Below are 13,549 nucleotides of genomic sequence, written 5' to 3' on the forward strand. Positions count from 1 at the left end.
AGTTAGTAAGCAATCCAGTTATATATGCGTTAGATTCTGTTCTGTTTAAATGGCTGATAAAATAAGTTGTGCTGAATGGAATGTATATTCCTGTTTTTGTGTCTTTTTGTAACTTAAGATTTTGCCTAGAGGGATTCTCTATGTTTTGAATCTGATTATCCTGTAAGGTATTTACCATCCTGATTTTACAGAGGTGATTCTTTTACTTTTCTTTAATTAAAATTCTCTTTTAAGAACCTGATTGCTTTTTCATTGTTCTTAAGATCCAAGGGTTTGGGTCTGTGTTCACCTATGCAAATTGGTGAGGATTTTTATCAAGTCTTCCCCAGCAAAGGGGGTGTAGTGCCTGGGAGGATATTTTGGTGGGGAGACGTTTCCAAGTGGGCACTTCCCCTGTTCTTTGTGTAACACTTTGGTGGTAGCAGTGTTTAACCTAAGCTGGTAAGAATAAGCTTCGGGGGGGTCTTTCATGCAGGTCCCCACATCTGTACCCTAGAGTTCAGAGTGGGGAAGGAACCTTGACAACATGTGACTTGTCCATGTGACTCCAAAACTCCATCTTGGAGCTGGCCTTTGCAAAGGAGAGAGGAGGGGGTCTCCACCCACAAGTGAAAGTCTATTTAAGCCCCTGGGAGACCCCCTCCATTTTATCTTCAGCTGGCTCAAGAGAGAGCCTCTCCACCCCAAATGATACCTGGAAGAAACTAGGACAAAGGACAGTAACTACAGAGGGTGTGAGTGATTGCTGGACTCAGATTAGAAGAAGACTAGTCTGTAAAAGAAGCTTACTGGAACATCTGAGGGTGAGGTTTCATCTGTAATCACTTTCTTACTGTATTAGGCATAGGCTTGCGTGTTTTATTTTATTTTGCTTGGTAATTCACTTTGTTCTGTCTGTTATCACTTGGAACCACTTAAATCCTACTTTTTGTATTTAATAAAATCACTTTTTATTTTAACCAGAGTATGTATTAATACCTGAGGGGGGGCAAACAGCTGTGCATATCTCTCTGTCAGTGTTATAGAGGGCGAACAATTTATGAGTTTACCCTGTATAAGATTGATACAGGATAAAATGGATTTATTTGGGGTTTGGACCCCATTGGGATTTGGGCATCTGAGTGTTAGAGACAGGAACACTTCTTACGCTGCTTTCAGTTAAGCCTGCAGTTTGTGGGACATGGTTCAGACCTGGGTCTGTGTTTGTAGCCTGCAAGCATGTCTGGCACAACCAGGCAGGGTTCTGGAGTCCCAAGCTGGCGGAGAAGGCAGGGGCAGGAGTAGTCTTGGCAGATCAGGGACTTATTCCCTTACTGAATGAGGGAGGCTACCTAGTGACAGAGAATGTGGAAAAAGCTAATGTACTCAATGCTTTTTTTGCCTCCTTCATGAACATCAGCTCCCAGACTACTGCACTGGGCAGCATGGGGGAGGAGGTGACGAGCCCTCTGTGTAGAAAGAAGTGGTTCGGGACTATTTAGAAAAGCTGGATGAGCACAAGTCCATGGAGCACTGCATCCAAGAGTGCTAAAGGAGTTGGCGGATGTGATTGCAGAGCCATTCGCCATTATCTTTGAAAACTCATGGCAATTGGGGGAGGTTCCGGATGACTGGAAAAAGGCTAATGTAGTGCCCATCTTTAAAAAAGGGAAGGAGGAGGACCTGGGGAACTACAGGCCAGTCAGCCTCACCTCAGTCCCTGGAAAAATCATTGAGCAGGTCCTCAAGGAATCAATTCTGAAGCACTTAGACGAGATGAAAGTGATCAGAAACAGTCAGCATGGTTTCACCAAGGGCAAGTCATGCCTGACTAATCTAATTGCCTTCTATGATGAGATAACTGGCTCTGTGGATGAGGGGAAAGCAGTGGACGTGTTGTTCCTTGACTTTAGCAAAGTTTTTGACACGGTCTCCCACAGTATTCTTGCCAGCAAGTTAAAGAAGTATGGGCTGGATGAATGGACTATAAGGTGGATAGAAAGCTAGCTAGATTGTCGGGCTCAACGGGTAGTGATCAATGGCTCCATGTCTAGTTGGCAGCCGGTATCAAGTGGAGTGCCATAAGGGTTGGTCCTGGGGCTGGTTTTGTTCAATATCTTCATTAATGATCTGGAGGACGGCGTGGACTGCACCCTCAGCAAGTTTTCAGATGACACTAAACTGGGAGGAGTGGTAGATATGCTGGAGGGTAGGGGTAGGATACAGAGGGACCTAGACGAATTAGAGGATTGGGCCAAAAGAAATCTGATGAGGTTCAACAAGGACAAGTGCAGAGTCCTGCACTTAGGACGGAAGAATCCATGCACCGCTACAGTCTAGGGACCGAATGGTTCAGTAGCAGTTCTGCAGAAAAGGACGTAGGGGTTACTATGGACGAGAAGCTGGATATGAGTCAACATGAGTCAACAAGGGCACATTGTTGCCAAGAAGGCCAATGGCATTTTGGGATGTATAAGTAGGGGCATTGCCAGCAGATCGAGGGACATGATCATTCTCCTCTATTCAACATTGGTGAGGCCTCATCTGGAGTACTGTGTCCAGTTTTGGGCCCCACACTACAAGAAGGATGTGGAAAAATTGGAAAATGTCCAGTGGAGGGCAACAAAAAATGATTAGGGGACTGGAACACATGACTTATGAGGACAGGCTGAGGAAACTGGGATTGTTTAGTCTGCGGAAGAGAAGAATGAAGGGGGATTTGATAGCTGCTTTCAACTACCTGAAAGGAGGTTCCAAAGAGGATGGATCTAGATTGTTCTCAGTGGTAGCAGATGACAGAATGAGGAGTAATGGTCTCAAGTTGCAGTGAGGGAGGTTTAGGTTGGATATTAGGAAAAACTTTTTCACTAGGAGGGTGGTGAAACACTGGAATGTGTTGCCTAGGGAGGTGGTGGAATCTCCTTCCTTAGAAGTTTTTAAGGTCAGGCTTGACAAAGCCCTGGCTGGGATGATTTAATTGGGTATGGGTCCTGCTTTTGAGCAGGGGGTTGGACTAGATGACCTCCTGAGGTCCCTTCCAACCCTGATATTCTATGATTCTACAATCAGTTGGCAGCCTCAAGGGGGTTTCTGTGATCCAACCCGTCACAAACATTTTCCACCCGGAGATGGACATGAGCTATAAAGCTTGACTCTTTATCTGGATTTTTGACCTACTACCACCAAACTCAAGATTATTTGTATCTGGGATTTTGTTTTAGTGAAGGGCCAGCTGCAACATTCGGATTTTCTGAACTTTCCCAAAGTTCAGGGGTTTTGGTTCAGACTCATCTCTGTAAAATGCAAAAACGGAGTAAGGAACATCCAAAACCACTCTGCATTATAGTTATTCCAATATTGGCATTGCTTTATAATGACAAGTAGCTGTCATTTTCACAGATGTATGCTGTTGCACACCTTAATTAGATTAGTGAGTTTAATTATATGTGGCCAGTGAGTGATCAGACGTTAATAGAATCATGAAAAGTTAGGGCTTCTCTAATTTTACAGTTGACAGGGAACACTGTAAGTATGGAGCTGCAGATGCCTTTTCAGTGCCTCCTCTTAATTGCCACAGAAATTGATGCCTAAGTGTCACTGAATTTCATGACCAAGCATAATCTAATTTACATGGAAAATCTCATGCCTGGCTGAATGACATTATGAAACTGGTTTTTAAATTTCATTTGCACGTTTTAGATTAATCAACATCCTAAGCAAGGTGAAACTGCCCTGAGTCTTCTGAGCAAAACCTCTATTATTCTGAAAAAGTGTTTAAAACCTGATGGATTTTCAAAATGACTTTAAAAATGGGTAACACAAAGCTATTAATATTCCTGAAGGAAAAGAATAAAATTGATCTTGAAAAATGGTCAGGGCTTTCCCCAAGTCCTGGCTACAATATCAGGAGCATATGGATTGGAGTTTGGGAAAAGTGCGTCTAAGCAAATGTCTCCTTTTCCTATTCACCTGAAAAAGGGAAGATTCTTGACCCTAAAACTAGTTTCTCATGTTTTATTGTTCCATACCATAGGGTGACCCGCCCTTCTAGCAAGTGCTGAAACCCTGCATGCAAATAAAGACTAATTTCTGATGACTTACTGTAGCAAGCACAGCTCACTAACCCCGGTTAGTGGATGAAAAGGAGTTATGGCTTGGGCTCCCCGTTCCAAGAGAGCTAAGAGCTAGAAAGAAGGGTCCTACAGGAAAACTCAAGGAACAGTCTGTCAGAGAGATTGTATGTGAGAGAGAGAGATTGCACATATGAGTGAGTTTAGGCTGTTTTACGCTAAGTTGCTGTTATTTCAACTGTCAATAAAAGAAGAACCCTGGAAAGCAAATATCTACATTACACAATTCCCTGGACTGATAAAACCCAAAGTAACTTCTCAAATCAGCAGAGCTTGAGAGAGCATGATCACAGTGCATAAAACAACCAAGTTCCACTGAGTTGCTCAACAGGCCCTCCAGTCCACATTCGGGCTGTGCTCAGTCCTGTGAGATACAAAGAGTGATGGGAGCACATCCTGTAGCATCACTGCAATGCAAGCACACCACTCTGCATTGGACATGAATAAAGTTGCTGGTGCTGGAAGCCATGTGTTACTGGGGACCAGGACATGGAGCAGTCCTAAACACACAGTGAGGTGACTTTTGGCTAGGGAACAGTGAATAGGTAGATAACATGACAAGCCAGGGGGTGGGGTGGGATGGGGGGAGAGTCTTGGGGAATTGTGGGAAGGCACTGGAGAACTAACAACCATCAATTGTATTATGACACTAAGTTGTGTCCACACTAGAGATAAATGATCAACATTTGAAGGCTGTTCGCTGGTGGTCTGCCCTTACTTCTGACCATGCTAGCTGCCTCAGGTGATGGCATGAGCAAGACAGGACTGAAGGGGTTTTGTATCTGGATGAGGAGTGAGTTAATTGGAACAACTGAGTCAGATCTCAGAGTACATTGTCTTGATCTCATAGACTTACCCATGCCTCATCATGATACCTGGATTGGCAGAAACTTACTAGAGAGAGATCTTATCTAATCCATCTATTTTATCTATTTGCTTTGGGCATTTATGCGGTATGCATCACCAAGGTATCCAGTTGCCAATGTCCAAAAGTAAAGTCGGTAGTAGAGGATTTTCCAGAGCAGGCATAGATTCAGTACTGCCATACAACTCCTTTCTGAGTCAGAGTAGCCCCTTTAAATGTGATCTAGGACACTTAGCTTTCTCTAAACTGCAGGTTCAGATTCTGAAATCGTTTAGCTTATTTAATAGATTTCTGCATTTATGCCCTTTGTTCAGACTATTACATTTCGTGCTTTAGAAATATATTGTTTTCTCTGAATCTAAACATCCTAAAGCAATCACACCTAAAGGGAGACCAAATAAATGAATATAATAATGCTTTATTGTGTATTTTAAAATGATAATTAAAATATGATTTAGAAATGTAAAACATTACCATCTTATACTGAAAATGTAGGTTTTATTCATTTTTAGAAGCACAAACCCTAGTGTCATAATTGTTTTTATGAAATCAGAACCAAATATTTGGAAACAGCACTTGTTTGTGTTTAAACATTTCCCCCTCCTTTGTTTGCAACCCAAACACTGCTGCACAGGAGAAGAGGGTGAAACTAACTTCTTCATAAATAAACTCACTAGCTTGTTTGAGAGAACTGTACACAGGAACCAAGGAGCATAAACAGCCAACAGCCAGCCAGGTTTTTACAGTCCTTTCAGTCGGAATAATCTCAGGCAAGCTAAGTGAGGACATTTATTCTTTATTATTTTTTACATCAGATTGTTAACCTGTCAGTGTCCGTTTAATTTTATGGAGGCAATTGCACATCTCGGCCACTGAGAGTCTCCCTTCCCCTTTGTCTCCCAGAGAAACTTAGGCGGAGTGGAAGCCCAGATAGAGGGAGTGGGGAATAGAGGGGACAACACAAAGCCATCTCAGCACTGGGGATATGAACCAAAAGCGCTAGACAAAGAGCAAAGGGGTGGCAAGAGTCTGATCAGAGCGGCCCATTGGGAACCAGCCAAGGAGATTCCTCCACCTCCACCTCTCCGGCAGCAGCCTCCCCACACAGCCTGGGGAGCGTTACAGTCAGTCCCCCTCGCCCTGCCGCTCTCCCCTCCTTCCCCCCTTCCTTTAATTTCCAAAAACTGCTACCAAAAAGGGGGTGGGGGAAGCCAACAAATCAACCCAACGTGGCGGTTTTACGCCCCTACCGATCGCGTCTTTGATTGGGCGGGTCAGGCTCTTTCCCCGCCCCAGTGGGCTGTGGCGGCGGCGGGGTCTCCCTGCTGCTGGGAAGGGACTGGAGCTTGGCTGGGGTTTGTGTGAGCGGGGCGGTGGCCCGGCGAGGCGGCGGCAGCAGGGGCGCGGGGAGCAGAGACGGGGCAGGATCGGTGCAACGGCCGCTACCGAGCCAGCCCGGAGCTGAGCAGCAGCAGCAGCAGCGAGAGCGGGGCTCGGGGCTGCCGCCTCTCGTTCCCGCCCACCAGGCAGCAGCTGCGGGAGTGCCCGCCCCGGCCCCCCGTCTGCAGGGAGTGCCCGCCCCGGCCCCCCGTCTGCAGGGAGCACCCTGCCCTGGGGGAGGTGCGGGGCTTACCTGGATTTACTTGCCCGCCCGCATCGGCGGGGCAGTGCCCTCTGCCAGCGAGCCCTGCCCGTGCACGGCCGGAGAAAGAGCTGCCCGGCTTTCGCTCCCTCCTCTGCCGAGCGGGGCGCTCGCCCAGCGGGACCCATGGCGAGCGGGGCTGTGGAGCCGGTCTACGGACTTTCTGAAGACGAAGTAAGTCGCTGGGGCTTGTGACACTTTACCTCCCCCGCGCCCCATTCCCGGCCGCGGTCCCAGCCCGCGGCTCGGAGGGGCCCGGCAGGAACGCCCTTGCACCGGCCCCGCGGCTGCCGCTGCCCTGCGCCGGGCTGCCCGCAGAGGGCTGGCGGGGAGGAAGCTGTAATCCGGCTCGCGGACACCCGGCCGGGAAAGGCGCTCGCGCGGCGGCAGCCCCCAGACCCCCCCGCAAGCAGCAGAGCCCCGCTCCCCGCCTGCAGCGTCCCTGGCTCCGGGGAGAGCCCCAGCGCCTCCGCCCCGCTCCCTTAATGGCGAGGCTCGGGCAGGGAGACGGAGCGTAGCCTCCCAGCCGTTGCCGCTGGCCCCCGGTGAGGCGGGGCGGCGCTGGGCTGAGGAGCCCTTCTCCGCCCGCTGCCGGCAGGTGCTGTGAGGCCGGGGGCAGGGCGCCCCTGGGCCACGGTCTCCGCCGAAGGGCTCGGAGGCGGTAACCCGCTGGGCCCTCGCGGCACCGTCCCCGGCTTGGGTCCCGCCCCCCCGGGCAGCCCATCGCACCGCGGGTGGGAACGCCGGGAGCTCCGGTGTGTGGGAGCCGCGGGGCGGCGACTGCGCAACCCGTGCTGCGTTACTCAGCACGCAGGTATTTCCTAGCCCGGTGAACGGGCTGAGCTGCCGGCAGCGGCCGCCTCGCTGGGGTTCCCCTTCCTCCCCGCCCACCCTTTGGGGGGAGGGAGCGTGAGGGCTGCGTGGGGTTTGACGACGGCATGGCCGGGGGCTGGCGGAGCCATTGTCAGCCTCCGCGCTGGGTCTGAGCGGGGCTCCGGGGACGTGTCGGGGCGTTGTGTGCCGTCAGTGCCGACTGCTGCTTCTGGCTGTGTCAGAGCAACTGGTATGTCCGCAAGTGTGACTGTAGGTCGCCGGGCACACCCTGTGTGTGTGTGTGTAATATCGATGTACATAATAATGGATGTGTGAGGTGCCTATGTAAATTATCTTTATCTGGCAGGGAGGCCATAGTTCAGAGAGAGTTTTATTTTTAAATCTGTAGAGCCTTCAGTCTGCTCTCCTGCGAAGAACTACACCAAGTGCTCTTGCATAAAGCCCATGACTGTTAACTGTTTAGATCCAAAGAGCAGGCGGTGTCTTATTTTACCTACACACTTACCATGTACGTATGCATTGTCTTCAGCTCCTGCGCTCTCGGTTTGTTGCCTTGACTCTTCAGGGCAAGGTCTGCCTCTACTTGTGTGGCACCTAACACAGTGGGGCCCTGATCCTGACGGCCTCCTGAGTGCTGTGTACCGTATAATTCTGTACAGCAGGGCCCCTGTATTTTTATTTGTCTGTAAGGACATGGGGCATTGGCACTACATACCTGATATCTTGGACGTTTCAGTTCTGTTGTACAGACACTCTTTATGCCACTGTAGTGTCACCTAGGCCTGCCTTGTTCTTCTTCTCTTATCTGATCTTTCACCTTGTCAGTAGAAAGGAGGCTGTGTCCCCCAGAAAGTGGCAAGATGCAGACATTTGGGAACAAAGAACTAGGCTTCAGACTGAGGTATTGTAGGTGGAAAGACAGCTGCTGCTCCCAAGTCTGTCTTAAGGTCTCTCTGAACACACTGTGTAGGAATACAAATTGCTGAGGGGCTAAACACATTTTGTTATATATAATGAATGAGACTAGATGTTTGGGTTGCATGCAAAGTGTTTTATATCTGGGAGCTAGTGTCAAAGTCAACTTTGTGTTTAATGGTGAATGGAGATGGAGCTTGATTGTCTTATCAGTCCTGCTGGTTAGCCAAATTATGCAGTGTATGCCAGTTTTATTAACTAGTGCCTTGTGTAGAAACATGGGTGGTGCTAACAATTTGAACCTTTGCAGACAGAATAGTCCATTCTACTGCCTCTGATTGGAGACTGCATTGTTGGGATGCTGTGTGTGGCAAAGAATAGTTACCTTTGGTCAGTATGCATAGTGGTCAATATAACAAATACCCAAACAAAGGTGACATGTTCTATTTATAAACTCTTCCAATTTCATATATCTTCTTAGGGTCAACTTTAATGCTGCCACAGGCCAGCATCTAGATAACCAAGGAAATAGCTAGTAGCTATGATTGAGTGTAAATGCTGTTGAACTACTCCAGTTCTTATTGACATTGACTGTTGTACTCAAATTGAATCAAATCTAGGTGACTACATTATTGAATTCAAACTAGATAGGATCCTTTGTGTGTGGGTGTTGGTGTGTTGAGGATTGTTTCGTTTATAAAGCTGTGAAAGCGAACAGATACAAACAAGTTTTGTACAAACGTGGGGAAGAGAGAATGCATTAGAGGGGGTTTAGCTGTTCAAATGATTAAGATGAAGACAAAATTAGACTCTCTCTGCAATTCCTTTCCTCCTTCATCTGGCTTTATAAACCTTCTTCATGTACTCTTCAAAAGCAATCTTGGCTATATGTGAATCCTCAGGAACAAAATACAGCGGAAGCTCAATCTAAAGAACTCTCAGCACTCTCTCCTTATTTTGTTGACTGGGATCATCTGAAGGCTTCTGATGTCACCCAAGCGGATCAGATAACTAGGATTCTATTGTAGTATAAACTGTAAAAGGCTCAGAATCCTGCACTGACATAGGCCTGTTACTGTAATGCTTGAGGGCTTTAATAAGTTGAGGAAACAACTAGGACAACTGCTGTATCTGCAATACTTTGCCACTTTGTGGAGGTTTGGGGCATTCATGTCTCAGAAGATCCTAGCAAATGTATAGCTGTCAAGAGAGCCCAGGTCTAGGAACTACCATGCTGCTTTCAGAAGAGATGGATGAATAGTGACCATTTAATTCTGTGGCTTTTCTTTTTCTTGTTGTGTGAGAGAGAGCTTTTTCCTTTTGATACTTGTGCTTGTAAAAGGTGTTGGATTTGGCCTATACAGTGACAGTGCAGGCTTTCCATTCTGCTCCACCTGACAGGTTTCAGAGTGGTAGCCGTGTTAGTCCGTGTCAGCCAAAAAAAAATGAGGCGTACTTGTGACACCTTAGAGACTAACAAATTTATCTGAGCATAAGCTTTCGTGGGTTAAAGCCCACTTCATCAGATGCATGCAGTGGAAAATACAGTAGGAAGAGAGATCTACAGAGAACATGGAAAAAATGGGGGTTGCCATGACAACTCTAACATGAGTAATCGATTAAGGTGGGCTATTATCAGCAGGAGGGAAAAAAACTTTATCACAACAAAAGTTTTTTTCCTCCGGCTGATAATAGCTCACGATAATAGCTGATAATAGCCCACCTTGTTAGAGTTGGTATGGCAACCCCCATTTTTTTTCATGTTTTCTGTGTGTGTGTATAATCACACACACACCCCTACTGTACTTTCCACTGCATGCATCTGATGAAATGGGCTTTAGCCCACAAAAGCTTATGTTCAAATGAATGTTAGTCTCTAAGGTGCCACAAGTCCTCCTTTTTCTTTCTGCTGATACAGACTAATATGTCTACCACTCTGAAATATGTCAAGTAAGTATGTGTTAAATAGATATTAGCTTGGGTTTCAAGTACCTAACTAAAAGAACCTCTGTGGCACTGCAACATTTTTGAATAGGCAATGATACCGCATTTAGAAGTGAAACCAGACAACTTTAAAATGTTATGGGAAGTGATACTAGTTGACTATGTATGTATTTTAAAGTCTGAAACGTCGAATTAGAGTAAATTTAATAAGTCATGCTGAAATTTTAGGTGACTTCTATGATGGATTTGATGCACTGTTAACAATAAATATAGCTCCTATAACTCTCTCTCTGGTGATAGATTGTACCACAGACGATGCAAGTGGGAAGCGAGGTTAGCTTTTTGCATGTTACGTTTGGCTGTTCCTGATGGAGTTCTATTGTTCTGGAGCAGTCTCCCTTGCGAAACCACGTGCCTGTGCTGTGGAGCATCATTCGTATTGCTAACAAATGTGAGCTGCACAGGTTTCAATGGGATTATGGGAAGTAGTCTGTAAAATTCCAAAAGAAGAAACTATTACAGCTGGTTTCTTAAATGTATTTAACGTAGGCTACCATCACTGTCTCCCTTGGATCCTGAGAACTCCTTGTTTTTTCTCTTTCTGTGGCTGATACTGGAACAGCAGTTTTGCTTTAAATTCCTAGTTTCGCTTCCTCGAATATATTTGCTTACTCCTACTCCAAAGGTGAATTTTTCCACCCCTCTGGTCCCATGTTCCTTCCTTGTTGTTGAGAGGGTCAGGTGCACATGAGAGTTGGGAGATTTTTTTTTTTTTTTTTATGCAGTAAAGGAAAAATCAGAACTGGTTGTGGGAGTAAGTGTGTATAATTTTGTGTGTGCACTTTTTAGAGACGAGTCTGAATCAAAGCCAGATCCAAACATCCTGGAGGTTCGGCTCAAGATCTGAACTCTTCAGTGTAGGTTCATCACTCCCTGATCTTTTTAAAAACCAAGACTCTAACTTGGATTTTGTGTGGGGTTTTCAAAACTGCCTAAGTCACTTAGTGCTTTTGAAAATCCTTTTCTTAATTCATGTTGAGGTGAGAAAACACCTAACCTATTGGAAGATTTTCTGTCTCAAAATTTTTAAGTCACATATGTAATCTCTTGAAAATATAAAAAATAATCAGACACTTATCTGTGATTTGTCTTCCTACCTTTTCTGAATAGTCTATGATAAAACAAGTTATGAAGTTAGTCATGACACAAACAATACGCTAATTATGAGCAACTGAAAACATAATTGCACAACAGTTAATTTTTCTGTATTTAAACAAGCATTAAGAATTTCAGTGGAAGATCTTCTAAACCTTTTTTGATTTCTCTTTGTGATACTAGATTCCTAACACAGTGTCTAATAACCTTTTACCAGATATATGTAAAATTCTATATTCAGATTACAAAGTTGAGATAAAGAACCATTCTTTCTTTGAAGATAAAGTGTAAAGAAGTGTTTTAGGTTGAATCTGTCAGGTATACTGCTATTAAACCCTTTTGTGGGGCACAGTAATGCATTAGTGATGAAATGAGGCCAGTAAAAATTCTCACAAGCCAGTCAAAATGTTTTTTAAACCTAGTGAGTTTTGTCATTTATCATTGAATATTTATGGGGGCAGATCCTCAGCTGGTATAAATTTCCATTGAAATTTGAATAAGCCATTGAAAAGCCATAACTATTTACATCAGTTGAGGATCTTCCCAATGGTGTTTAGAGATTGATGAGAATTGATGTTTGTTTCCTGTTGTCAATAGGCTGCCTTCACGATGTGGCTAAAATTAATGATAATCTGCTATAGAGATTGGCAGCCTAGCTTGCGATCCTAAAAACAGGGATGCTTGTTTAGTACACAAATATAGTAAGCTTTTTTAAAAAGCTGTGTACAGCTTTTTTATATATATATTTATATTTAAACAGCATCTTTGTAATATTTGTCAACTGTTTTGCATAGTAAAACATTGAAATGCCATTCTGCTGAAAGAAACCTTTTTTTTTTTTTAAAAAGAGAACATGAATCATAGAATATCAGGGTTGGAAGGGACCTCAGGAGGTCATCTAGTCCAACCCCCTGCTCAAAAGCAGGACCCATACCCAATTAAATCATCCCAGCCAGGGCTTTGTCAAGCCTGACCTTAAAAACTTCTAAGGAAGGAGATTCCACCACCTCCCTAGGCAACACATTCCAGTGTTTCACCACCCTCCTAGTGAAAAAGTTTTTCCTAATATCCAACCTAAACCTCCCCCACTGCAACTTGAGACCATTACTTCTTGTCCTGTCCCCTTCCACCACTGAGAATAGTCTAGAACCATCCTCTCTGGAACCACCTCTCAGGTAGTTGAAAGCAGCTCTCAAATCCCCCCTCATTCTTCTCTTCTGCAGACTAAACAATCCCAGTTCCCTCAGCCTCTCCTCATAAGTCATGTGTTCTAGACCCCTAATCATTTTTGTTGCCCTTCGCTGGACTCTCTCCAATTTATCCACATCCTTCTTGTAGTGTGGGGCCCAAAACTGGACACAGTACTCCAGATGAGGCCTCACCAATGTCAAATAGAGGGGGACGATCACATCCCTCAATCTGCTCGCTATGCCCTTACTTATACATCCCAAAATGCCATTGGCCTTCTTGGCAACAAGGGCACACTGCTGGCTCATATCCAGCTTCTCGTCCACTGTCACCCCTAGGTCCTTTTCCGCAGAACTGCTGCCTAGCCATTCGGTCCCTAGTCTGTAGCTGTGCATTGGGTTCTTCCGTCCTAAGTGCAGGACCCTGCACTTATCCTTATTGAACCTCATCAGATTTCTTTTGGCCCAATTCTCCAATTTGTCTAGGTCCCTCTGTATCCTATCCCTGCCCTCCAGCGTATCTACCACTCCTCCCAGTTTAGTATCATCCGCAAATTTGCTGAGGGTGCAATCCACACCATCCTCCAGATCGTTTATGAAGATATTCTACCCCTGGGACACTCCACTTGATACCGGCTGCCAACTAGATATGGAGCCATTGATCACATACCCGTTGAGCCCGACAATCTAGCCAACTTTCTACCTACCTTATAGTGCATTCATCCAGCCCATACTTCCTTAACTTGCTGACAAGAATACTGTGGGAGACCGTGTCAAAAGCTTTGCTGAAGTCAAGAAACAATACATCCACTGCTTTCCCTTCATCCACAGAACCAGTAATCTCATCATAGAAGGCGATTAGATTAGTCAGGCATGACTTGCCCTTGGTGAATCCATG

General features: G+C 45.6%; 1 protein-coding gene across 7 annotated transcripts in view; it reads left to right on the top strand.

Moving 5' to 3' along the window:
• The first annotated feature begins 6,311 nt into the window (after nucleotides 1-6,311).
• Nucleotides 6,312-13,549, top strand: part of NEDD4L (NEDD4 like E3 ubiquitin protein ligase) — a 371,283-nt gene continuing 364,045 nt past the window's right edge. For 5 of the 7 annotated variants that reach the window (XM_073343623.2, XM_073343622.2, XM_073343624.2 and 2 more), the window contains exon 1: nucleotides 6,644-6,790. In XM_073343623.2, the coding sequence (XP_073199724.1) occupies nucleotides 6,743-6,790 (48 nt within the window). In that variant the 5' untranslated portion in view covers nucleotides 6,644-6,742. Of the gene's footprint in view, nucleotides 6,791-7,660; nucleotides 7,680-13,549 lie in introns of those variants that run through there. The other 2 variants (XM_073343628.2, XM_073343632.2) reach the window with 2 other exon arrangements.

The sequence above is a fragment of the Lepidochelys kempii genome, chromosome 5 (assembly GCF_965140285.1).
Source record: "Lepidochelys kempii isolate rLepKem1 chromosome 5, rLepKem1.hap1, whole genome shotgun sequence".
Classification (NCBI taxonomy): Eukaryota; Metazoa; Chordata; order Testudines; family Cheloniidae; genus Lepidochelys; species Lepidochelys kempii.